Raw genomic sequence first — 27632 nt, 5'->3', positions numbered from 1 at the left:
GTACGAACGGACGCAGAAGGCCTCGTCGGGGCTCTCCCAGTGCCACCGTAGAGTGGACACGGGGCTGGAATCCAGAATAGCACCAACTTGCTGAGTGGCTTTAGGCAAGAAACCTTTCCCCAGGACTCACTTTCTCACTTAGAATTATGAAGAGTGATTCTTGTCCTACTGACCTCACTAGGACGTTTTTAATAAGGATGAAAGCGCTTTGCAACTGCTGAAACTGTAACATGATGAAAAAAAAAAAAAGAGTGACCAAGTAGCGCAGGTCCCATTTATGTTCTTAATTTCTGACCAACCTTAACGTCCATCAAAACTGCCCCCACTAGCCCCAGCCGGAAGAGCCCCTGCATCGTGGTGGGACATCATCAGGCTCTGCAAAGGACATCACTGATACCATGAGAACTCACTTTCAAGGGAGGTGTTTACCTCTCATTCTCACAGAATTAGCGCAAGAAATGGGGCAGCAGGATCCTTTCCTTGCAAAGTGTGAGCAAGTGCCTCTGTAGAGTAAAACCTTAAGTAAAAGGACTACAACTGCAGTGACAGCTCCTTTATCTGAAACCGCAGACTTTTAAGAAAGTTCTTAGCAGCCACACCGATGTCACAGATTCCATAAAGCAAGATTGCCTAGGCACAATCTCAGAGCTAATTTTCTCTCATTTTAAATATAATTCTTTTTTTTTTTTTTTTTTTTGAGACGGAGTCTCGCTCTGTAGCCGGGGCTGGAGTGCAGTGGCCGGATCTCAGCTCACTGCAAGCTCCGCCTCCCAGGTTTACGCCATTCTCCTGCCTCAGCCTCCCGAGTAGCTGGGACTACAGACGCCCGCCACCTGGCCCGGCTAGTTTTTTGTATTTTTTAGTAGAGACGGGGTTTCACGGTGTTCGCCAGGATGGTCTCGATCTCCTGACCTCGTGATCCGCCCGTCTCGGCCTCCCAAAGTGCTGGGATTACAGGCTTGAGCCACCGCGCCCGGCCCATTTTAAATATAATTCTAATAGGCCTGGCTCTTTCATTTTCTAGCCCCTTGTTACTGAAAATGTGGCTCATGGACCAGCAGTGTCTGCACTACGTGGGAGCTCGTGAGGAATGCAGAACCTCAGGCCCCACCCTTCACCTTGGATCAGAATCCACATCGGGATAAGATCCCCGTGTGCGTGTGCGTGTGCGTGTGCGCGTGCGTGCGTGCGTGTGTGCGCGTATGTGCTTGCGTGAGTGCATGTGCGTGTGTGTGTGGTGTGTGCGTGTGTGCGTGCAGGTGTAGTGTGCGTGTGTGTGTGCGTGTGTTTTCGGGGGAGGGTAAAATTAGAAGAGACTTGCAGGGCCTAGGTGCACTCTCAATTTATTGTGTATCATTATGGAAAGGATTTGGGATGACTACAATTAATAACTTAGAAGGAGTGAGGTGACAACATTAAAAACGATTGCATCTGGGACCATTTGATACAGTTTTTTTTTTTTTTTTTTTTTGACACTGTGTCTCACTTTGCCGCCCAGGCTGGAGTGCGGTGGCGTGATCTCGGCTCACTGCAACCTCTGTCCCCCGAGTTCAAAGTGATTCTCCTGCCTCAGCCTCCTGAGTAGTTGGGACTACAGGCGTCTGCCTGTAATTGTATTTTTAGTAAACACGGGGTTTCACCATCTTGGCCAGGCTGGTCTTGAACTCTTAACCTCGTGATCCACCCACCTCCACTTCCTAAAGTGTTGGGATTATAGGCGTGAGCCACCGCGCCCGACCCATTTAATATAGTTTTATATCCGAATGCCCTTTTTTTTTTTCTTTTTTTTTTTTTGGGACAGAGTCTCGCTCTGTCGCCCAGGCTGGAGTGCAGTGGCCGGATCTCAGCTCACTGCAAGCTCCGCCTCCCGGGTCTACGCCATTCTCCTGCCTCAGTCTCCCGTGTAGCTGGGACTACAGGCGCCCGCCACCTCGCCCGGCTAGTTTTTTGTATTTTTTAGTAGAGACGGGGTTTCACAGTGTTAGCCAGGCTGGTCTCGATCTCCCGACCTCGTGATCCGCCCGTCTCGGCCTCCCAAAGTGCTGGGATTACAGGCTTGAGCCACCGCGCCCGGCCCCGAATGCCCTTTAATCCTCTGAGAATACACTGTTACAACACTGTAGAGTCATTGATATTCCCAGTAATAGTCCCATATTATCAAGAACAGCAAGGTCATATTCCCCTGCTGTTTATTTACCTAATATTCGTAGTGGAAAATTTTCCTTTAAAATGGTTAAATAAATCTTGATCTTAAACCGATGCTTCAGTGATCTGAATACTGCATGAAACAGCGCGTTCTCTCTAAAGAGAGAAGAGATGTTCCTATAGTCAGAAACCTCAGTTAACTCAGATTTTGGTTTTTGTGCACAACATTTTGGAGAGTCAAATGATATCAAGATAAGATGTGATAACAGAGATTTACTCTAACATTAAACAATGAAAAAAACTCTACCGGTGCAACAAGAAGGCCACGACTGTTTAGAGCCAAGTAAAACTTTGGGGGTCAGAAGATATTTACTTTACATATTTCCGTTTACTAGGTACTAACAACTGATCTTCAAAATCATGGAGATAGGAAAATGGATTTGAAACCCAAGGGAGTTTGTAAGTAACCAGAAAAGTTAGTGCCCTGTTCTGGACAAGCGATCGTTGGAGTTGTTAGACTCCAGCTGGTGGTCCCTGGGAGTGCTGTTGGGGGCTCTGTTGACACCAAACGAGACCATGAGTGACAAAGCTTCGAGTTGTGGTTGATCAGATCTCAAAGGCCAGGAGAGACCGAAACCAACCAGGTCAACTTGCCAGCTGAATTGCCAACCTCAAAGGGATACGTACAGAAGGGAGAATTGGAGGCACATAGCAGAGGGTGAGAATGCAGAGAAGAGCAGGATGCGGTCAAAAGCTCAGCAGATTTTTATGGAGGGTTCCAGCACAGGCCAAGAAAGAGATTTAAGAGCTCTGACTCAAATAAGACCAACTCTCTTTCTCTCTCCTTTGACAATTACATCTGAGTGCAACTTTATTGCCACGGCAATACAAAGAAAGTCTACCAATGATTTGATATCTAGAGCTTGGAAATAAACAGCTGCATGGTACCAATTTTATTATATAAAGCAAAGTTTATGTAAACACAACTGGACTTAAAACTCATTTGGCAAGCATTAAATATTTTCCATTTATTCTAGAGACATTTGTAGAGTGCCATGGCTGTGGTGGAAACATAAATAAAGCCTCATCACAGGACAGGATTAATTAATTGCCTGAAATAATTTCAAAGCTGTAAGTGAAAGATCCTGTCTTTATTAATGGTATTCTTTTCTCAAATCAGCAGATTTTGAAATCTCACAAGCTTTTGACTCATCTCTCTCCTGTGCACTGCTAGAAACCTTATTTAACTCATGTTGCGGCCACCCTAATTCCAATCCTTGTCATTTCACTCCTGAGTTTCAGCAACACTCTTACAGCAGAATTTAATTTCTCTCCAACCTAGCTTTGTACAGTGGTCTGGTCTCTATACCACCATCTATTGTCTATACCACAATACATTATGTTGGGAATATATCTTATTCTGTACTACTGGCTTATTGTGTTAGTCATGAGTAACCAACTAGAATGAAGAAGGAACTAGAGAACAGGAACTATGTCTTTCACATTTATATCTTCTATAGCACCTAACGTAATTATTGCTACACAGTATGTTGCTACAGGAAGTCTTCCATGACCAAGATCTGGGCTAGATACTTCTCCTCTACACAACTGTGACACACTGCCATACCCCGGTTACATTATCAGTGCATTACAACTGGCTGTATTATGTTTGTTTCTTTTTGTTTCTCTATGAACTATGAGAGCAGAGCCTACATTTATCTGGTTCATCACTGACCCTCTAGTACCTAGTCCAGGTTTTGATTATATATTACGTGCTCAATACAGATTTTTAGATTGATTGAGTTATTTGTTGTTGGTTGTTAGTGCAGTAAGACGGTGAAGGAGGCTGGGATGAATAGACCAAATGGCATCCATAGCATCATATTATTTTGTTTGACTTGGCTTCAGGTACGATAGATCAACATGACCTAAATATTATAGTGAACCAGATAACTGGCATTTGGCTGTATTTGCAACTGTATCATGTTAAAATTATTTTATTTTCTATACCTGTTTAATTGTCTATAAAATTCTAGCTCCTGGAGCGCAAAGGACAGCATTTTTTACTTCTGCATATCTCTCTCAGTTCCTACGTCAGTGAGTGTTTCTTGATTTGACATCATTAAATGCAGTTTAAAAGGAGTCTGTGTTCTAATCTATCTGCCTAGTGCTAAACATCTGTTGCTTCCTAACAAGTGCTGCATTCATTTTAATGGCACTGGTGCACAGAGGTAAACAGAGCCTTGGCAGGCCTTCCATAAGGGAAACTGTTTGCTTCCTTCATTAATTACTAATGGAGCATTAAGACACGCATTCCGCCTTGAGCCAAGTTGGATAATTCCTGGCACTTAATGCTAGAGTGCTTTCAAAAGTTGAGACATGTATTGACACACCAGACAGCCTGCCCTCTAGCAAGCACAGTGGTGGCTGTAGTGCCAACATTATATGAAGCTTCAAGTCTATCAATACCAAGTGTACTGATATGTCTAACCTTTGCAGCTATTGGGTTAATGTGGAATGATATGTATCCCTGCACTAGCTCCAAAGGTAGCTATCACAGATGAACTGGATGAATCATCAGAAAGATACAGAAAGGTTAAAACTAAAAGGATAATCAAAGATTTACCAATTAAACACAAATAGAGTGAGAGTGGCAAACTAATAGAACTATAAATCAATGTATGATTTATCAGTTTATATTTAGCAACCAATTACCAACACAATTAAAGTGAAACATTTATACCCTTGGATATGCTAACTAGTATAGCATCAAAATGATAAAAACAGTAAGAAATAAGAGAATGACAGTCACTTATTGTTAGTAGTAGAGTTTAACGTATAACCATCAGATTATGATAGACTAGAGATGAAATGTGAATATGGATATAAAAAGAATATAATTAAAGTGTTGATAAATTGGCTATATTTAGATGTGTACAGGTTATATAAAATACCCTATATTACATATTCACATGGAAAATTTCCAAAAATAATATGGTAGTTTACAAAAGAAATCCTTTTTTTTTTTTTTTTTTTTTGAGACAGAGTCTTGCTCTGTCTCCCAGGCTGGAGTGCAGTGGCCCGATCTCAGCTCACTACAACCTCCGCCTCCCAGGTTCAAGTGATTCTCCTGCCTCAGCCTCCCAGTAGCTGGGACTACAAGTGTCCGCCACCACTCCCGGCTAATTTTTGTATTTTTTTTTTTTTTTTACTAGAGACGGGGTTTCACCATATTGGCCAGGCTGGTCTCAAACTCCTGACCTTGTTTTCTGCCCGCCTCGGCCTCCCAAAGTGCTGGGATTACAGGCGTGAGCCATGGCACCCGACCACCTATTTTTTTTAAAAAAGTGCAGAATTTTTTTTTTTTTTTTTTTTTTTTTTTTGGAGACGGAGTCTCACTCTGTCGCCCAGGCTGGAGTGCAGTGGCCGGATCTCAGCTCACTGCAAGCTCCGCCTCCCAGGTTCACGCCATTCTCCTGCCTCAGCCTCCCGAGTAGCTGGGACTACAGGCGCCCGCCACCTCGCCCGGCTAGTTTTCTGTATTTTTTTAGTACAGACGGGGTTTCACCGTGTTAGCCAAGATGGTCTCGATCTCCTGACCTCGTGATCCGCCCGTCTCGGCCTCCCAAAGTGCTGGGATTACAGGCTTGAGCCACTGTCCCCGGCCAAAAGTGCAGAAATTTTACAGTTTCTCTCATTACAGAACAGTGACCTAGATCTGGGCTAGATACTTGTCATCATTCTCGTCACAAAGCAATGAAATATAATATAAATGTAAACAAAACAAACAAACAACCACTTGATTTTGCTTGAATTTGGGGGCTAGAGGAATCAGCAGAGGTAAGATTGTCCTTTTAAGGTTAAACTTTAATCAAGACAGCACACAAAGACAGAGTGATGCAATGTCACTTCAAGGAGACAATATGATCCCCGGGGCACTGAGATCTAGTCATGATTCTACTGAATATATTAACATTTCCAAGGGGGGAAAAAAGTATGAATCCAACGAAGAGCTGGTTTAGCCAAAACAACAAAGGCAAGTGCTCATGTTCATCCAGGGACAAGGGAGCCTCATTCAACTGGACTTAACTAATCCAGCCTATGGCAGGATCCTCCTTCGGGAGAAGATGGAAGCATGGTGTTATTTTTGCCTGATTTTGCTCAAATTTCATGCCCACCGAGGCACCTTTTGATTGTAAACCAGCCTCTCCTGTATAGGTCTGCGTACACCATGATTGTGCATTAAGGGAACTCTGAGTGTGAGGCTCTGTGTCCCCATGGAGTCGGTAAGTATGAAATCCTGCTAAGAAATGATCTGCTGTGGTGCTGGACAAGGAAGCTTCATGAGCCTTATAGATTGTTAAGGCTGCAAGAAAAGAAAGTCCAGAAATTCACATGCATTCATATGTTAACTTGGTAACTTGGTAAAACAAGTTATGGAGTGTAAGTTGTTCTTAATTCACTGCTGTGTTTTGGTTCTCAGAGTAGGTTTTGGTATGTATGAGACACTTAAGTATTTGTTAAAGACGTGAAACAAGTAGGAAAGGACAGAATTATTTAGCAAATGCTGGTGGGATAATTGGTTAACTGTTTTACATACACTAAAATAAATAACATGGATTAAAGAGTTAACTCATAAACGGAAAAATTGAAAGAATTATCCAAATGTCAGTAGTACTTCTGAAGGGGCAATGATTTTGTGCATTTAGAAGGATAAGAAGAAATCAAAAAGGAGAATAAAAATGAGAAATCTGACTACATAAATATTAAAAACGTATGTTAGCAAAATACTATAATAGTAACCAGAATTCAAAGTCAGACAACATGGGAAAATATTTGCAGAAAAGGCGACAGCCAGAGGCCTTGTATCTTATTATGTAAAATGTTCATACAAATTGATAAGGAAAACATTGAAATTCCAAGAGCATAAACAAACAGCTCACATAAAAGAAATTAAAATTAGTAAACATATGGGAAGATATTTGACCAAGCTGGTAATCACAGACATTCAAAATAACACAGTAATTTTTAAACATTTGAATTAGCAAAGAAAATATAAAAATTGATTTTCATAAAACCCAATGCTGGTGAGACTGTTGCAAAAGTTGTATTTCATAGTTTGCTGGTGATGGCTTATAAATTGGTACCTCCTTTTTGGAAAACAGTTTGGCAATACCGTATCAAAAGTCGTTAAGATGTTTTATAGCCTTTGACCCAGTAATTTGACTTCTGGGAATCTATCCTGAGGAAAATTAATCCAAAATATAGAAAACATTAAATGTCTAAAATGAATTGGGAAACACTAATTGTCTCACAATAGGGGAGTGGTTAATATGCTGTAGTAGAGCCATTGGACTAAAAACTACATAGCCATTTATAATTACAGGAATAGAGACCATGCAGCCAAATGGAAAGACGCTTGTGCTTCAATATTAAATAAAAATGAATATATCCTTTGTATAAAAAGATACATAGCAACAATTGGAGTAAGTACACCAAATTTTAAGTGGCTGAGCTGAAATAGCAGGATAACAGTGACTTTATCTTTTTTCATAATGTGCTTTCAGCCTGTATATCTGCTTTTGCCTTCCTTTCTCGCCCCAAGTCCTGCCCAAGCTCCGTGCCCAGCTTCCAGAGCCCTGCCTGTGTTGGTGCCACTCAATTTCCAGCTTTTCCAAGAAGCCCTCCCATCCCATCAGCCAAATGGAACTCTCCCTTTCCCACGCTCTCTCTCTCTTTTTTTTTGAAACAGAGTTTTGCTGTGGCTCATGCTGGAGTGCAGTGGCATCATCTTGGCTCACTGCAACCTCCACTTCTCGGGTTCGAGTGATTCTCCTGCCTCAGTCTCTTGAGTAGCTGGGATTACAGGCACCTGCCACCATGCCCTGCCAGTTTTGTAATTTTTTTTTTTTAGTAGAGACGGGCTTTCATTATGTTGGCCAGGCTGGTCGTGCACTCCCGACCTCAGGTGATTCGCCTGCCTCGGCTTCCCAAAGTGCTGCAGTTACAGGCGTGAGCCACCACGCCTGGCCCCTCTCCCATGCTCTCGTGATGCTGTATTCACATTTATTTTACAGGACAGTATACAATTTGCCTTGTATGGAAATCATATGTGTACAGTATGCGTCTGTTTCTGCAACTACATTTCTAAACCCCTAGAGGGCAAGAACCATTTCATTTATTTTTCTCTCCCCACAGCAGAAGGCACAGGGCTTCTCCTGTTTGATATGCCTGAAGAAATATTAGTTGAAATTAATTTAATTGCACTGCAACGAACTACTTCTGATTCCTTTGCAGGTGGAGCTCATGAGGGACTTCAGCATTTGGGTCCTTTTGGCAACATCCCCAACATCGTGGCAGAGTTGACTGGAGACAACATTCCCAAGGACTTCAGTGAGGATCAGGGGTACCCAGACCCTCCAAATCCCTGTCCTGTTGGAAAAACAGGTAACAGACATGCCCTTGGGTTTCCACGGAAAGTTGGGGCTTTGGAAGGAAATGAGAAATTCTAACATCAGCTACAAATATTCCCAGAAATTGTTATTTCCATTCTGATGGGCCCATGCATATTTGTAAGTAGATGGGAAGGGGAAATTTATTCTAGAATTTTTGTGTGAGCTCTGTGTTCAGACACACCCACACAGGATCTTCCCCTGCTAAGGCTTTACTTTCTTTCTGTGTCTCTCGTTCTTTGGGAATTGATGTACTTTTCTGCGCTTGCTACTCTTTTCATGAAAAGGGGGAACATTTTTTTTTCCTTTTCCATGATACAACTTCTGCTGATTTTTAATGTCTTTGGAACTAGTTATGTTGTGGATTATCCATGCCTGTTTGTTTTCCTCACTCCTCATGACAGTCAACATTCTAACAGTGTCATGTGTCAACACTGAGTTAGCATCTATCCTAAAATCCTGTTTATTTGGGGGCCACGAGGTAGCATGAGAGAGAAGAGGTTCAGGAAGAAGTTGGTTAAGGAAGAAGGTTGAAATTCTCCATATTGTTCACGCATCCCACCCACTTTGCTACCCGCTAATGCCAAAGAGAATGGTGAGTGGGCTTCACTTACATCGAGCTTCGAGCAGCTGACCTTGGTGGTTAAGAGCAGTGGCTCTAGACTCTGACTACCTAAGTTCAGACTCCAGGTCAACCTGTGCGACCTTAAGTTAATTAATCACTTTCTACCTCAATTTCCTTATTTGCAAAATGGAGGTCATTGTGGCAATTAAATAAAATTATCCATGTAAAGCATTTTAGCACAGCACCTAGCACAGAGTAAGGACTCTTTAAAAAGGTCATCCTGATTATAATTAGCTTTGCTGCCGCTAGTAAATAATGCACCTCTTACCTTGGGCTTGTGTTAGCTTCTAGCACCAGAGTATTCTTTTCCTGCAAGCCTAATAATAATAGTTGGGATTTATCAGGTTGGTGCAAAAATAATTGCAGTTTCTGCCATTGCTTTCAGTGGGAAAAACCGCAATGACTTTTGCACCAATCTAATATTATTTCTACTTTATATTAGGAAAACAGAAGCTTAGAGAGTAACTTGCGGAAGGTTATCCAGGTAACAAGTAGCTGAACCAAGACTCAAACCCAAGTCTACCTGATTAAGGACTGTGTACTCAACCACCAGGACATACTGCCTTGCTCTGAAAATTATGATAACATTAACTACTCAACTCTTTTTCTTTTTCTTCTTCTTTTTTTTTTTTTTTTGGAGATAGGGTCTTACTTTGTTGCCCAGGTGGGGGTGCAGTGGCACAATTATAGTAATTCTCTGCCTCAACCTCCCGAGTAGCTGCGACAACAGATGTGCACCACCATGCCCAGCTAATTTTTAAATTTTTTGTAGAGGTGGAGTCTCATGTTGCCCAGGCTAAGCTCAAACTCCAGAGCTCAGACGATCCTCCCAGCTTGGCCCTCCGAGGTCCTGGGATTATGGGTGTGAGCTACCACACCCAGACTTTGTTTTCTTATGATGCCCATAACTGGTCTGACCTCGCCTTTTCTTAAACACAATGCAGGCTCTCTCTTAAAGAGACTGTCTTAAAAAAAGGATGCTCCTCCTTTCGTTTCGGGTGAGGCCTCTGTTTTCCATGGGGCACAAAGCTTGCATCTTGAGGCAGGACAACCAAAGTAGTTGGATGTGACCAAGCCAATGTGTGGCTGCTGGGCCAGGAAGGCAGGAAAACCTGAATCACTGCCTGGCTCTAATCATTTCAGCCACCTTTTACTTGCTTGTAGGGTTTTGGATGGAGAGGAAGAAAGACTAGATCAGAGTTTAGAAAGCGACAGTCTCCATTGTGAAATCCATTGGATGTGGTATAGTGCAGTGGTTCTTAAATCCCAGGACCACCACCAGCAGCAGCAGCACCTGGAAACTTGCTAAAAATGCAACTTCTCAGGCCCTACTCTGATTCAGCCTATTGAATCAGAAAATTCTGGGGGTGGGACCCAGGAATTTGTTGTATGTAACCAGTCCTCCTCATGGCTGTAGTGCACACTGAAGTTGGAGAATATTATAGGAGAATGGAAAGAGGTCCAGAGTTTGAACCAAGAGATCTGAGCTCTAGTGTTGACTGTAGTATGCCACTTTCACTTTGTTGAGCCTTAATCTCTTCACCTATGGAGGGAAGACATAGACAGTGCCTTCAAAAAGCATACAGCATAGTTCTAGCTTGTCTGAAAACAAAAACAATAAAAACACAAAACCGTACAGACCTATGGAATCAAGCTCTAGTCTGTGCACTTAGGAGCTCTGAGAGGAGAGCAAGCTGGCCCATTAGAATTGGACAAAATCCCAAACCCAGACACTTTCTTGTCACAGGTTGTCTGCCGTTTCCTTTGCTATCCTTCCATGAAACTAACATATTCCCTCACTCTTTGTTCTGCCCAATCTGCATTCCAAGAATGAAATCGCTTGCTAAACTTAGCCATTATTTGTGAGGAATTGCTTGAATCATGACACAGCAGAGCACAGTTGAGCAATCCAAGAATAAAACCTTGACTTCTCCTTTCATGCCATGCTCCCCTCTGAATCGTGGCCCACTCACCCTGGACAGAGCAGCAAAGCTCAAAGAGTCCATCTCAGCTTCAGAGATAGGATGTGAATTTAAGGCACATTTTCAGGCCCGGAGACACCTTCGGTTCGGTTCCCAGAGCAGGCTTTATCTGCATCTCAGTCGGGGCCCACTCAGAGGTACACCAGAAACAATTATGAAAGGTTATGAAGGTGCCGTATGCAGATTGCCTGAACTCTCTTGAATTGGTATATTTTCCTACATGTTAATTGCTATATATTGTATAAGTTAGATAAATAGCTCATGGAAAAGTGGAGAGCGGTGATAGGGGTTTGTTCAGAATGCTGATGACTTCCACACTAGCTGCACGCTGCTAAGAGCTGAGAGACTGTGTGCTGAAAGCCGCTGAGAGCAGTTAAGAGCAGTGTCAAGAGCTAGACATCCTGGCTAATTGTAAATACCCCCTTTCAGCACTGCCTTGATGTCTCATTATGTCTTTAAAATGAGACCCTCCTTCCTCCTCCTAACCCTGCACACAATTCACAATCCCTCCTCTGTCCCCCTTTTTATTGCTGTTGTCTAAAATATATTAGACATGGGAAAAATGACTCATTTTTAGAGCATCATGCCTAATAATGATAGAATTTACATAAAAGCAGCATCTGGAGGGTAATCTGGGGCAATCTACGGCCAGGTGAAATCTGGGGACCTCAGGTCCCGGTCCGCGCCAGCTCCCAGCAGCCTCATCGCCATGCATCGGAAAATTGAGGAAATCAAGGACTTTCTGCTCACAGCCCGACGAAAGGATGCCAAATCTGTCAAGATCAAGAAAAATAAGGACAATGTGAAGTTTAAAGTTCAATGCAGCAGATACCTTTACACCCTGGTCATCACTGACAAAGAGAAGGCAGAGAAACTGAAGCAGTCCCTGCCCCCTGGTTTGGCAGTGAAGGAACTGAAATGAGCCAGACACACTGATTTGAACTGTATTAAAATACTAAAAAATCCCCCCCCCCCCAAAAAAAGCAGCATCTGAGACACATAGGCTTCTTTCTTTGGTCTGAGTGGAAAACTTGCTGATTTCAAAGGGCAGTCGTAGTATAAACTGTCAGTTAAAGGGAGATGATGGGAAGGGAACTAAAGCATATTGCAAGCCTGTTATGTGCCGGGTGCTCTAAATGTAATCATCTCTATTCCTCACAGCAATCCTGTAGGTAAGTATTTGATTATTTGCATCTCACAAATCCGTGAATGAACTTGGAGAGACCAAGTTAACTTTCCAAAGGAACTAAGCCTATCTGTATGTTAGGAGCTGGGATTTGATCCGTGAGCTCTGTTCTTGTCTGACTGCAAAGCTGAAGTTAGTATCACAATAAAACACAACAGCGAGTGATGAAGTGCTGTATGGAGGTTGTGGAGATTTGGCTTTCTCCAGGAAGCCAAAGTACTTTCTAAACCACTTGCTCAAGAGAAAACAGAGTGGGTCATGTGCAATAGAAGTATGTTACTTAAGGAAACACTTGCTGTCGTAACAGACAAAAAAATTTTATGGCTCAATGCAATAGAAGTTTATTTTTCACCCATGTGAAGCCCTGCCAGAGGTGAGTGAGGCTGTGGTGCGGTGGATGGTTCAGCACCCCAGACTGCCATGTTTACACTTGACACCCACAGTTGCCCTGGCAACATGTAACAGGCTGACCAGGAGATGGGGATGGGGGATGAGGAGAAGTGGAGCATGGTATGAGAGGTTTTTATGCTTTTCGGTGATGTATTTCACTTCCAGGCCTGGGCATGGAATACATCACTTGTGCCCACATTCTACTGGCCTCAACTCAGGCAAATGACTCCACGTGATTGCAAAGCAAGGCTGGGAAATTCGTCTAGCTAGGTGCCGAGGAGGAAAGGGAAGTGGGTTTGGTGAACAGCCAGTGAGTCTCTGCACAGGAGTGGGAGTTTGAGATGAGCAGTCCTATCCAACTGGATCCTAGAGGGAAGGTGGCTTCTGGTGTTCTAAGTTACTACTGTTGTGAACAGATTCTGACCTGTGGATGCTAGTTGTTTTGGTGAATTAACTCTTAGAGTAATGATAAATGTCTTGGCTGTTCCTCAAAAACCTTTGGCTGTTTGCAGTAGATGATGGATGTCTAGAAAACACCCCCGACACCGCAGAGTTCAGTCGAGAGTTCCAGTTGCATCAGCATCTCTTTGATCCGGAACATGACTATCCAGGCTTGGGCAAGTGGGTAAGTCCTATCTCAATTGTTAGTAGATTTTGCACTTCAGTACTCTGAAGGTGCTGATGGCAGGGATAAGCAATATGGGCAGAAGGAGAGAAGAAAAATTACTTAGAAGCGAATTTTTCAGAAATCTCTGGTTGACAGACCTTCAAGTCATTACTATTCAAAACCACACTTATGTGTCCAGGCAGCAGTCTACCAAATCCATCTAAAGAGACACAACCTAACATTGACTGTAGTCTCCAGAGGCTTCTACTCTGGTCTACTTCACAGCCTGTGTCATACACATCCTAAATATCACCAGTGTTTCATGCATCTCTACAGGGTTTTATCAAAGGATATGATTTTTTTTTAAAGTGACACAGAAAATTTGCAAATTTGATCTCTAACTAAGGGAGATGATCTCTGCGGAATCAAGGGAATCAAGATACCAGAGCTTAGAAACAGACATATATAATTCTGCTTTATAGAAAGAGAAAAAAAAATTCCAAGATATGTAGCAGTGAGATTGCTGTTGGTCCTAGGTAAGTGCGTATAGCTGTCAGTTAAGGGAGTTGTTTATAAGCACTTGGAAAGAGAAATCATGACCATTTGGCATTGGCGTACTAAAAGCAAATCTTGCCGATCCAATGATATTCTTCCGTTTGCCAGCATTATTCATTTATTTGCCAGCTTGATGAGGGAAATGAAGTGGGCATGGTGCATTTGGACTTTTGCAAAGCAGTTGGCAAGATCGTTTTATGTTCCCCTATTGAAAGAGGTGAAGAGAGACAGCCTAGGCAACAGAATATCACTAGAATGGGGCTTGTTAAAGAGTCCGTGTACATAGGGAGGGAGATTTCACATGGTATTCTGTGTGTCTTAGCACTACCCAACTTCACATTTTTATCAATGTTTGTAATAAATAGATAGAACATGTACTTGTCAGATTCCCAGAGGATGACATGAAGTTGGAAGAGATGCCATCAGATGACAGAGTTGGGATTCAAGAAGATCCCAGCAGACTAGAACAATGAGCCAAACGAGATCAGAACTGAGTGGGGATATGTCTGTGTTTCTGTGGTTGGGCTTATGTAAGCAGATGCTGAAGCCATGGGAGAAAAGTGGGGAAATACCCAGGAGTGTTCATTCACATGTAACAGCAGGTGGCCAATACGTCTGTGGAATGAATGAGTGAGTGAATGAGCAAGTATCCCAATTCCCTCAGCCCTTCTAAAGTCCTCATCTCTTCTCAGCGCATTATTGGCAGATGGCCTTGCTTACTACTTCACTGGGAATACTGACATTTCAAAACTAAACTCCCTCCCTTCCTTCTACATTGTTTTAGAGAAATCTTCATTAATGACCACATTTATTTTTTTCAGTATCTTGCTTTAACATGCATTGTCAGTTCCCTCTGTCTTCAACATGCACACATTTCCTGTCTTAAAACAACAAAACAACAACGTTCCTGAGTTAATTTTGCTTCTTCCAATTTGCATTATTCCATTTCCTTCTTTTTCATAAACAGTTCTGTTTGGAAGAATTGGTTTGCAGAGCCACTTTCCAGCCTCCTAGTAGAGCTTAAACATGTTGAATGAAATAGGAAAACAACTTTAGGTTCTTGAATAGGAGACTGAAATAATAAAAGCCTTCTATAAAAGAAGTTATTTTGGTGGCATATTAAAGGATGACGTAAAAGGAGAAGAGACTGATCCTAGACAGGAAGAAAATATGGGAATCATTTCAGTTATGATGACTGTGAACACAGTGAAGAAGGGTGAGAATCCAAGACATTTTAAAGGGGGAAAAACTATCTAGAATTGGTATATGGGATAAATATAGCGTGAAGAGGAAATAAGAGATATGTCAGGTTTGTATGAAATGGATAATATGAACTTTTTCTTTGAGTGCATTTTAGAAAGAAAGAAGAGAGGAATAGAGGGAGGAAGGATGTAAAAAAGAGAAGAGAGAGTGAGGGAAAGAGTAGATTACTGAGGAGTACTGGGAAGGGATCCACAAGAGGTGATCAAAGCATTACCAAACAGAAGGAAAAGCCAGCTTCAATAAGGCACAAAGAGAACATATTGAGCCCGCTGTTTTCCAGGCACTGCGCTAGATGCTCAGTATACAGGAGTCACCAGGACATGGTACTGGTCTTCAGAGAGCTTATAGTCCTGTGGTTGAGATGAATTGCATGAAAATGAAATGAATCCAACTTTGCACCACTCAGCTTCATGTTTTGTCTGTATTCTGAGGGCCAGGGGCAATTATTAGGGAAGATGGAAGACAAGGGTAGAGGAAGATCCAGAACTGAGGACTGGTGTGACTGATTGGGATAGTAGCCATGAAGGAAGTCAAAGGTACTAAGGAGGGCAGCACGGAAGTTTCAGGCGGGAAGGTCTTCAGCTTCACTGGTAGCCTAGAAATGAGACAAAGAAAGGAGGGAGACTGAGTCAAGGTGTGAGTGAAGGCAAGGAGCCCAGTTGGTGGCATGATGAGGTGGGAGGGATGAAAACATCTCTTTTCAGCTTTCCTCATCTCTTCTTGAAAATCTTCACCGATTTCTCTCACCAAATTCCACTCACTTCCAGTGCCCCAGCATGAGGCCAACCACTGTCCTTCATTCTCTGTGCTTCCTTCTCAAAACACTGACTTGAGTTTCTCTCAGTCTTTCCTATTCTTTGTCCACATTAGAGCTAAAGACTAGAATCTAGGACCAAATGTAAAAGGAAAATATTAGAGATCAGTGACCAGGAACAATATTTAGATACCTTTTATCATCTTCAATTATGTGGTTACTTAAACTTAGGTTTCCTTGTTTATTTTCCCATTACCACCTACCAGTAAAACATTATTTCCTTGGTTTTCACACGGAAGTGTGAACTGAGTATGTCTTGCTTTTCTAAACTGGGAACCACAAACCTTCCTCAGTGCTTAGATGGAATGACAGTCTCAAGCTTGTCTTCAGCCCAACCATCCTTTAAGTTAACAGCGTCACCATCTTTCATGATAGAACAGCACAAAGACCCTGCTTCCTTATCTGCTAATAATGCTTCCTTGTTTTTGACACTAGCTGGAGCTGAGCTGCATCTTTAACGATGATTCACATATTACACATTTCAGTGTCTACCTTGTTTCCTGCATTTCTCTCTCTTTGTTAGTGCATCAAGACACATTTGTTAATGGCACATCATATGCCTTGCTGGCCCTGTGTTAGGTAATGGGAATGCAAAGATGACTCATAATAGTAATTGTATTACATAACACATAATACTATAATACATAGTAAATAGTAATGTTTATTGAGCACATACTATATGCCAGACACCTTTCTAAGTAATCAATCATCTTATTCCATCTGGCCATCCTTGTCATTCTCACTTTCCAGATGAGAAAATGCAGGCTTAGAGAGCTGAGGAGACTGCTCAGCCTGCAGAGCTGGGATTTGAACCCCATCATCTGACTCCAGAGTACTTTACAAGCTGGATATGTTCCCTACCTTTTCATGGCTCATTGCTCCTCATGTGTCCTGTGTGGTAGTCCTATGGAGTCCTATTGAGGGCTGGCTGCCTTCCAGACAGTGGGTGTGACTACACCAGTGGTGACCACACCAAAGGCTGGCTACTGTGCATGCTGGCTACCCACTCCCTCTTTACACATTAACTGCTGAGTGTTACTTACTTATGAAAAAGTTGTCTCAAACAGCAAATTTTTCTCCTTTCCAAATGTTTTCACACCTTTTCATCAGCAGCTGATCACAGCCAGTGCCTGAGCCACAGAGATATGAGGGACCAGGCCCCTCCCTGACTTGCTTTGTCGTTCCTGACCTTAACATGTTTGATGAGTTGAATGCTCTTCAGTGTGGATTTGACTCAGTTTTTTCCACGTGATTAGACCTGCTTCGTATTTTATGTCCTACTTAGTACTTTACATCAGGAAGCACATGATGTCAGTCTGTCTCTTGGCTGGCAATGTTAACTTTGTTCAATTTGTTAAAGTCCTGCCCTCCAGGTTTCTCTGGTGTAAAATTCCCTTAGAAATTGATAGTTAATCTATGAGAAGACGCTTTGGGGCTGTGTAAATATTCTGCTCCCCGTTCGACTTTTAACCAACAAACGTAACATCCACTGATGATGCCTACCAGATTCAATGATAATGATGATAGCTTCAAAATGATGATTTTCTTACTCCACTATTCTTTCTGCATTTACTAGTTGACATTCTATTCTAAGCAAGAGTTTCCCCTGCTTCTCTATTTATTTATTTATAAATGTGTTTATTTATATAGTATAAGTATGGATTCGTGGATTCAATAATGCATATTATTATGTATTTTGGTGTTCTAACTGTCCAAAATTTGGCCAGTGGGAGTCTCCTCAAGCTGGCTTTTCTTTCCTTTTGACAAGACCCCATCATTTTTTGGAGCACTTCTTTACTTTTTGACCTAATTAGATATTTCATCTTCACCCATCCTTGTACTTTCCTTCCTAGCCCTGGAATTAGACGTTTCTCCAGGAAGCCCCCTGGTTCTATTTAGGAGAGTAATTGGAAACCAGGATCTGGACAGTTGTCCAAAATCTTGATGGCACCATGGAAAGCCCTTTTAATGAACTTGAACCTGCTACTCACATGGAAAACAGGCTCACCACTCCCCAAGGAATCAACAAGGAATGGGTGTGAGGAGAGACAGCTGATTTCTTTTCTTTCCATTTGTATGCTTCTCTTACCCATACCATACCTGCAATGCCTTCAAGTCCATACAATAACGGGGCTAATTAAGAATGTCCCAGACACTTTCATGCAGGGGTAGGGAAGCATTATCCTGCTAATCCTAACCCTAGCTCTTAAGGAGACACGGGAACCATCTTTGAGAGGCAGATTAGCCAGGCCTTTTGTATTTCTTTTTGAATGAAGACTCTTATGGGTATGACCTGCCCCAGGATCTCCTAAATAATGAAATGATGCTGCCTTTACCTGGCTGATGGCACAGTGGAGCTCTGCCAGGGCTGGCTGACAGTCCCACCCCATGGTAGTAGCTCTCAGGTTCTTCCACACCCCATCCAGCTCAGGCAGCTGAAAACAATGGTGCACATGAAGAAGCCCTTGTCCTCACCCCTTCCCGCCCTTCCCAGCTCTAACACCAGCTCTTCGGACATTCTCTGCCTCAGGAGTTTTTACATTCACAGAAGGGCAACCACAGACTGTAGAGCATGAGCCTCACAACAATATCCTCATTGCTCAAGAAAATGATCTGCAAGTCTGCCTTTTCTCCCTTCTGATAGTAAATTGATTCATTCCCCAAGTAAGCAGGATATAGAGGCCGCAGCCAGCACTGGCGTTTTTAGCAGTAGAAGCTCCTTCACTCTGGCACCGCCTCCCTGCATAGTTGAGGTTGGGCAAGAGATCTGCATTGTAAATTGCAGGTGGGGTAGATTTTAATGAACATGAAACATGATGAAGCTCATTCTTAGCATTGGTCATTTTCAATTCCAAATCCACCACTAAAAATAAATCTTTATAAGTGGACAGCTCAGAGGATACATATTGTATAAACTTGTTTCTTACCAGAACTCTATCGTTGTCTTTTTTTTTTTATCTTAATGTCAGGGTATTTTATTTAGAACAAAATGAATCACCTCTTTTATACATTATTTTCCTCCAGATAAAAAAATCAAATAAATAAAACAACACAAGTAAAGCCCCCCGCCCCAGATCCCCTTCTCCCTTTCTGTCTTCAGGTTAAGCGTTCTGTCTTTTAGAATCTCAATAGAAGGGAAATCTGTTGAGCATGTGTCTGATATTCTAGAGCTCATTTAAGCCCACTGTGTGTTTGAAATACAGCAATATGTGGAAACACTTACACAAACTGTGGTAACAGAGCCCTGCCCCCCAACCCAAATAACTTTCCTTTCTGCCAAGAAGTTTTTTGGCAGTTTTTAAAAGGTTCACTCTATTAAAAATGTTACAGACCAAATGGTTTTCCAATTGTCTCGACTGGGGGCACTGACTTACGCCACAGACGAAATGGTTGCAGAAGTCAGAATGTCTCATTTATTTACACGAGGGATTGTTGGTAATAGTCAGACACCACTCCAGAGAGCGGTTTATGTGTACAGTTTATAAAAAGGGAGTTAGATAGAAAAATACACGAGATAAAATTATTTGTTTTAAACAAAGGCTGTTCAAAGTGAGGAGACGGGTTTCCAGCACCCCTCATGTTTTAAAATGTCGTATTTCCCTGTTTCTGTGATTGTTGATGACACTGGAGTGCCTCAGGGCATTGCAGAGGACTGTATTAAAAGCTGAACCACCACCAGCTTTTCTCTTGTGGTCTATCTTTCTGACACGACATTCCTTTCATCTAGTTTTGTTTCCAAAATATGTGTATGCAAATATCTAGGGGACACACCAAGTATTGCTTTTAAAATAGACATTCACCAAATTTGATCCATACTTCTGCATTTTTGTTTTCTTTTCTCCCCATTCTAGAACAAGAAACTCCTTTATGAGAAGATGAAGGGAGGAGAGAGACGAAAGCGGAGGGTAATACGCGGCTGGCTGGGTTGTTGCTGGGATGCTTGGAGCTTTCTGAGTGGGGCAGTGAACAGGCTGAAACCCTCGCTTGCTGGAAAGTCACAGAATCCTGGCTTGTTTAGTCCTGAGAAACACTGGTCCGTGTGACGAGGGCCACACTCAGAAAGTCTGTCCTTGGTTTCTGCGATGGCTTCCCCAAGCTTTAGCAGATGATTTTTAGTGGAACACCTAGTTTGTGGTGATTCTATTAACTCCATTTCCGTTCAGGAAATGTGTATTGCTTCCCCCATCAGTGTGGGACATATCTGGGGGGACATGAGGGTCTGTCTGCCCTCCCAGGGTCTGTAGGCCAGTGGGGAAAACTGATCACACATCTACATCAATTCTATAAAAAACACAAGACAGGCCGGGCACGGTGGCTCACGCCTGTAATCCCAGCCTTTGGGAGGCCGAGGCAGGCAGATCACGAGGTCAGGAGATCGAGACCATCCTGGCTAACACGGTGAAACCCCGTCTCTACTAAAAATACAAAAAATTAGCCGGGTGTGGTGTCGGGCGCCTGTAGTCCCAGCTACTCGGGAGGCTGAGGCAGGGGAATGGCGTGAACCCGAGAGGCGGAGCTTACAGTGAGCCGAGATCGCGCCACTGCACTCCAGCCTGGGTGACAGAGCAAGACTCCGTCTCAAAAAGAAAAAAAAAAAACAAACACAGGACAGAAACAGGGAAGTGCTAAACTCCTGCTCCAGGAAATAATTTTGAAGGAATTTGGGAGCAACCGATGAGATGAACAAACCTAATTTCTCCTATATATCTTTTTTTCTTGGCCTAGCCAGACTGATGTAAAATCTACTAGATCTATAATATTTGTTTGCTGTCTGTTGAATTTGCTGCAGGCTTAGTTTTTAACCATCCCAGGGCTGCCCAAGTTAGGAACTTGGTCTAGGTACTCCACATTTAGCTACTTCATATACAGTGTTGCCTCACATAAAACTCAATGTCACATTTGCTTTGGCTTTCCAGGGTATTTTATAGCATCAAGACTTAATTAGTGATCAAGGTCCATTCTGCTAATCCACTGGTACCGTACTAGTCAGAAGGGCCTGGCCACCTGCCTCTTTTTTGATCAGATGAAGGTGGGAGGAAAACAGCGCCACTGTTACATGGTAAAATGCTATGAGATAGCGACCATTTTAGTTAAAACATACAAACCTAAGCATGTACTCAAAGCCACTGACTATTTATTCAGAAGAGCAAGTGCCTGGATTCTCTCAAAATTTGGGAATCTGGGCAATGGTAATTGTGGCCCCTCTGAAGGGTTTTGCCAAATATAGTCAGAGCGAGTTTTAAGAGGTGTGGATTTTCTGGCCTCAGCATCAGTCCTCAGGCCCCCACAACAGAAGGTTCCAAGCCCCTGTGCTGCCTGACAAAACACAGAAGACATACAGCAATTTTCTATGCAAGAAGTAGAACATTTTTACCTCTGGAAACAAATCTCTTTTGAGGAGAGTTAACAGAGTTATTAAGAGTTTTTCTTGGTGATTACAGCTTCCAATAGCAGATGGTGATGGAAAGGGTCCAAAGGGTATAATGTGGTCTTGAGGGAGCATCAAGAAATTCCATTCTAGGAGCTCAAAATACACATAATTTACCAGTAACATGGCTTGAATATCTCCCTACAACACAACAAGAACATTTCCCGATAAGAGCAATGACTGACTTAAAATGAATAAGTTAGCTTGAAGCTTTAATTGTCTCTACTTCCTGGCCCACCATTCCTTCTGCCCTGACTCAGTGAATGACCATGGGGCATGACTTAGGTCATTTTTCCATGAGACTAGTGATTACCAAAACTCAGCATACTGGCTAAGACGCATGTTATAAAGGATTTTACTTTAGCCTCAATTTCTTCCACATAGGAAAGGCTTAGAATTTAGGAAAAGAAGGGTCACTTTGACCCAGAGATATCAAATTCTTCCTATTCTTGGGCATCTACGAAGACCCATTCTCATGCCATAAACCATGGGCCTTTCTGGATTGATAAGGAAGCAAGTTGGTCCTGCCCATCATCAGGTCTCAGATACTGTTCCCATCTTGATTGAAGACCTTAACACTGCCCCCACACCACCCCCAGTGCATGAATCAATATAAAGAAACTATAAGCTTTCTTTTTTGAACAATGAAGTCTTCTTCCAACGAAACTCAGCATCTGCTGTGAGTTTCCAGAGGACATCGTAAGCAAAGATCCAATCCCAGTGGTTCTTCCAGTTTTGAAATGGGAATCATGGTTTCTGTGTGCCCTACCCAGTCTCTTGCCCAAGTGAGAGAAGATAAATACAGAAGTGCCCTGAGTTTTTCAGAGCACAATTAAAGCCAAGGCTCAGCTGGGCGCAGTGGCTCGCGCCTGTAATCCCAGCACTTTGGGAGGCTGAAGCAGGTAGATCACCTGAGGTCAGTAGTTCAAGACCAGCCTGGTCAACATGAAACCCCGTCTCTACTAAAAATACAAAAACTAGCCAGGCATGGTGGCGCGCTCCTGTAATCTCAGGTACTCGGGAGGCTGAGGCCAGGAGAATCATTTGAACCTGGGAGGTGGAGGCTGCAGTAACACGAGATCATGCCACTGCACTCCAGCTTGGGTGATGGAGTGAGACTCTCAAAACAAAACAAAAAAACGAAAACAAAACAAATCCAAAGCTCATTATTATTATTCCTAAGTGCTGGATTCAATACTCAGTTAAATATTTATCAAAAAAGTTCACGTGATTCCTCTTTTTACTTCCTCATTAATTTTTCCCCTCCCCTCCAACCTTTGCATGTTGTGGGTCTGGGCAGGACTTCTCCCATGAGAGAGAGATTCTCCTCAAAGTTGCAACCAAGCCCCATATGGCTGTGTGCAACTTTATGTACTCACCCAAATCCAATGGAATTCCTCATTGCTTCACAAATAAAAGGTCAATCTACTTTTAAATGACTATGAACTTTTAAACTCTTAAGCTGTTTCTTGTTAATATTTGAGCTGTACTATTTATCTTACTTAAACAGCTTATGAACTTTTTAATCTCATATTTGATAAACTTGAACCTCTCATGTCCTCCTTTAACATATTAGAATTGGCCGGGCGCGGTGGCTCAAGCCTGTAATCCCAGCACTTTGGGAGGCCGAGACGGGCGGATCACGAGGTCAGGAGATCGAGACCATCCTGGCTAACACAATGAAACCCCGTCTCTACTAAAAATACAAAAAAATTAGCTGGGTGAGGTGGCGGGCGCCTGTAGTCCCAGCTACTCGGGAGGCTGAGGCAGGAGAATGGCGTAAACCCGGGAGGCGGAGCTTGCAGTGAGCCGAGATAGCGCCACTGCACTCCAGCCTGGGCGACAGAGCGAGACTCCGTCTCAAAAAAAAAAAAAAAAAAAAAAACATATTAGAATTTTTGGAATAGCTATTACTAAACAAAATGTTTGTGATACTGAATATACTTTTTCAGTCCACACTTGCTCCACTTACCCAAAGATTCTGATATGATCCCCTGGGGTAGGCCAAACCACTGTAATTGATAAAAGGAATTTTTATTATTTTAAATATTTCTAAGATGAATTCTCAGCGAGGTGTTGTCTTGTGACATGTCACTTTTCAAATGTCTGAGGACATTGCTCACTTTGTAATTCTCACCTACTTTGTGATGCATCTTTGCAGAGTGAGTCGGACCTTTCACGATTCATATGTTTAGCAGTCAGAATGTGAAAGAACATTTGTAAATGCTAAACTCAGGTTTCATTCCTTTTCTTTTGATGAATGTCTGTTCACCTTTCAAGAGTCATGGCAGGCCACGTCATGGACCAGAGAGCTCCCCTGTGAACAGCCTCCATTCATTCGTACGTGGGGATTGAGCATGCAACAGGTTGCTGCTCAATTGCTGATTGTTTGTAACTACAGCTTTTTTTTTTTTTTTGGAGGTGGAGTCTTGCTCTGTCACCCAGGCTACAGTGCAGTGGTGCGATCTCAATCTCGGCTCACTGCAAGCTCCGCCTCCCGGGTTCACACCATTCTCCTGCCTCAGCCTCCCGAGTAGCTGGGACTACAGGCACCCGCCACCATGCCCGGCTAATTTTTTTGTATTTTTAGTAGAGACGGGGTTTCACCATGTTAGCCAGGATGGTCTTGATCTCCTGACCTTGTGATCTGCCCGCCTCGGCCTCCCAAAGTGCTGGGATTACAGGCTTGAGTCACTGCGTCTGGCTACAGCTTCTTTCTTATATTTTTGTTCCATTATTGGAAGGCAACTTCAATGAACAAACATCTTCCAAATCTTCTGAATTTTTTTTCCTGCTTGTTAAATACTATTTTGTAAAGTTTCAATTACTAGTTCAAATCCAAACCTCAAAAAATAGATATGTATTAGAGAAGGAATGGAGAAACATTTACTCATTAAGAATATCAACACATGAAAGCGATTTCAGAGTACGGAGTCTTCAGTCAAAAACAAAGGAGCCTTCCAGCCCTTTCAGGAAGCTTCCTTTTTTGCTTCAGTTTTTGAATTTGACTGAAGGAAGGTGGCAATGATCGCTTGAGCCCCTAATGAATTCTCCTCAGTAAAATACTAGCAAGGAAGAATCAATCCCAGCAGCAGGATGATCTGGGACCAGTCTTCAGATGCTAATTCCCACTTGGCCCTACTCTTCTTCTTTAGAACATTTTTCATGCAAAATATAATTTAATGCATTTCAGATTCCCCCTCCTACCTAAATAGGGCCATAGAATAATAATTATCTTTCTTATGGGTTTTGGTCCCTAACTTAGTAGCAAGGACTTATGAGCTGGTTTACCCCAAAGCTTTGTGCCAAAAATACTAATTTTTAAAAAGACCACATTGCATCTGATAAAGGGCTATATAGTTGTGTGAAAAACACAATTAGAGCTATCTATCAGTCAGAAAATGTTTCATAGGCCACTGAGGTAGTAATTCATACACTGGAGTAGTTGTTTGGTGGTTGATAGGTGCCACTGGTACATTGTTGTTAACCCAATAGGCCAGAAACAATTCTTGTACATTTCTTTTCTGAGCTGTCTGTATCTGATGTTCACATATAACACCAAACCACGTGGTTTTTGTTTGTTTGTTCGTTTTTCAGAGTGTCAATCCATATCTACAAGGACAGAGACTGGATAATGTTGTGGCAAAGAAGTCTGTCCCCCATTTTTCAGATGAGGATAAGGACCCAGAGTAAAGAGAAGATGCTGGATGAAAACCCACATTACCTGTTAGGCCTCAGCATGGCTTATGTGCACGTGTTAATGGAGCCCCTGTGAATGACAGCATGTTTCTTACATAGATAATTATGGATACAAAGAAGTTGTATGTTGATAGTGTATTGTCTTCACACCGATGACTCTGCTTTCTGCTAAATTAGAATAAGAGCTTTTTTGTTTTTTGGGTTTTTAAAATGTGGATCTGCAATGATCATAAAAAAATTAAAATGTAAATGTCAACAATAAAAAGCAAGACTATGAAAGGCTCAGATTTCTTGCAGTTTAAAATGGTGTCTGAGGTCATACTATGTTGGCCAAGTCTGTAAAAAGCTGGCATTCGATTTTGATTATGAAGTTCATCCAGCCCTTGGGCATTGTTATACACCAATAAAGAAGGCTGTACTCAAGAGGAGGAGCTGACACATTTCACTTGGCTGCGTCTTAATAAACATGTATGCAAGCATTGGCATATGAAGTTTTCTTTTTAAAGCATGATAAAGAACAATTTCTTTGTGTAATAGAACAGCCTGATCTACATATATGATAGCATATGACCCTAACAATAATACTGTGAACTTAATGGGTCTGGTGTTATCCCCATTTTACAGATGGCAGAACTGAGATGCATTCAACACACCACTGGGAATCATCGGCAAAATCCAGCTTGAAGAGACGCTACAGGATAAGTAGCCTAGCTTTTTCCAACAAATAAATGGGAGGAGGGAAAAGTGCTGGGGTACTGTCATAGATTTTAAAAGGCTTAAGAGACATGAGCCAAATACAATGTGTGTGGGTCTTATGTGCATCCTGACTCAAATCAAATCAAGAAAAGTATTGATCAGGCAATCAGGGAAGTTTGAGTAGTGACTGAATATTTTGGTATGATTTAAATGTTACATAGTATTTATATTATGGCTATTTTTTTAAAAGAGCCCTTATCTCTTAGGGATAAATACTGAATTATTATTATTATTATTATTATTTTATTTTTATTTTTTGAGATGGAGTCTTGCTCTGTTGCCCAGGCTGGAGTGCAGTGGCACGATCTCAGCTCACTGTAAGCTCTGCCTCCCAGGTTCACACCATTCTCCTGCCTCAACCTCCAGAGTAGCTGGGATTACAGGCGCCCGCCACCATGCCCGGCTAATTTTTTATGTATTTTTAGTAAAGACAGGGTTTCACCGTTTTAGCCAGGATGGTCTCGATCTCCTGACCTTGTGATTCGCCCACCTCAGCCTCCCAAAGTGTTGGGATTACAGGCGTGAGCCACTGCGCCCGGCAATATTGAATTATTTACAGATGAAATGATATGATGTCTTGGATTTGCTTTAAATTAATCCAGTGGTAGTGATGAGGTAGAGGGTCGGGAGGGAATGGGGATATAGATAATCAAGATAATCAAGACTGGCCATACACTGATAACTGCTGAAGCTAGGTCAAGGGTACTTGGGAGTTAATTGTCCTTCTTATTTCTTATTTCTTTTTTTTCTTTTTTTTTTTTTTTTGGAGACAGAGTCTTGCTGTGTCACCCAGGCTGGAGTGCAGTGGCGTGATCTCAGCTTACCGCAACCTCCACGTCCCAGGTTCAAGCGATTCTCCTGCCTCAGCCTCCAGAGTAGCTGGGATTACAGGTACCCACCATCATGCCCTGCTAATTTTTGTATTTTTAGTAGTGACTTGGTGTCATCATCTTGGCCAGGATGCTCTCAAACGATCCTGATCTCAAGTGATCCACCCACCTCGGCCTCCCAAAGTGCTGGGATTACAGGCATGAGCCCCCACACCTGGCTTGCACTTCTTATTTCTGTGTTTGTATGTATTTGAAAATTTCAACAATAGAACCACAGTTGATGGTTAAAAAGTAAGAGTAGATCATGGTAAAAACTGGCCTGGAATCTGGGTGTGGTGCCTCATGCCTGTAATCCCAGGACTTTGGGAGGCTGAGGCAGGTGGATCACCTGAGGTTGAGAGTTCGAGACCCGCCTGACTAATATGGAGAAACCCTGTCTCCACTAAAAATGCAAAATTAGTCAGGTGTGGTGGCATATGCCTGTAATCCCAGCTACTTCTCTCTCATGACCCCTTTTTGTCTTCCTATGGGACCTCACGCCTCCTTTCATATAGTCCCTGTAAGAGGGTGTAATGATAAGAATTACTCTATATACAGAGCCTGCTCTACCACCTGTTAAAAGAGAAACCTTAGACAAATTAAATTGAACAGACTTTAGTTGAGCAAAGAGCAATTTGGAAAATAGGTTCAGAGAGACTCTGCACTGCCGTGTGGTTGAAAAAACCCGATGGACAGAAAAAGAAAAGTAAGGTATACAAAACAAAAGTGAGGGACAGAAACAGCTGGATTGGTTACATTTCAGCGTTTGCCTTATCTGAACATGATTTGAACAGTTGGCCACCTTTGGCCGAATCTCAGTGTTTGGCATAAGAGTAGGTTACAGCCTGTGTACACATCCAG

At 42.4% G+C, this 27632-nt stretch overlaps 2 protein-coding genes and 1 pseudogene across 7 annotated transcripts in view; all 3 read left to right on the top strand.

The window, feature by feature from the left end:
* The window catches only part of LOC105467267 (secretogranin V), a 56090-nt gene extending 30465 nt beyond the window's left edge, over positions 1 to 25625 (top strand). For 2 of the 6 annotated variants that reach the window (XM_071067180.1, XM_071067181.1), the window contains exons 3-6: positions 8443 to 8592; positions 13293 to 13405; positions 19871 to 19924; positions 23869 to 24108. In XM_071067180.1, coding sequence (XP_070923281.1) covers positions 8443 to 8592; positions 13293 to 13405; positions 19871 to 19924; positions 23869 to 24093 — 542 coding nt within the window. In that variant the 3' untranslated portion in view covers positions 24094 to 24108. Of the gene's footprint in view, positions 1 to 8442; positions 8593 to 13292; positions 13406 to 19870; positions 19925 to 20935; positions 20963 to 23868; positions 24109 to 25044 lie in introns of those variants that run through there. The other 4 variants (XM_011716740.3, XM_011716739.2, XM_071067182.1 and 1 more) reach the window with 4 other exon arrangements.
* LOC105467271 (gremlin 1, DAN family BMP antagonist) overlaps positions 8489 to 27632 on the top strand; it is a 53865-nt gene continuing 34721 nt past the window's right edge. Inside the window, exons 1-2 of the mRNA XM_071067184.1 lie at positions 8489 to 8592; positions 25771 to 26793. The gene's annotated coding sequence lies outside the window, so the exon portion shown is untranslated. The remainder of the gene's footprint in view (positions 8593 to 25770; positions 26794 to 27632) is intronic.
* On the top strand, positions 8599 to 13286 carry LOC139355487 (large ribosomal subunit protein eL38 pseudogene; annotated as a pseudogene).

Source organism: Macaca nemestrina, chromosome 7, assembly GCF_043159975.1.
Source record: "Macaca nemestrina isolate mMacNem1 chromosome 7, mMacNem.hap1, whole genome shotgun sequence".
Taxonomy (NCBI): domain Eukaryota; kingdom Metazoa; phylum Chordata; class Mammalia; order Primates; family Cercopithecidae; genus Macaca; species Macaca nemestrina.
The sequence above is the reverse complement of the archived record's forward strand: the minus strand, read 5'-3'. Positions and strand labels throughout refer to the sequence as shown.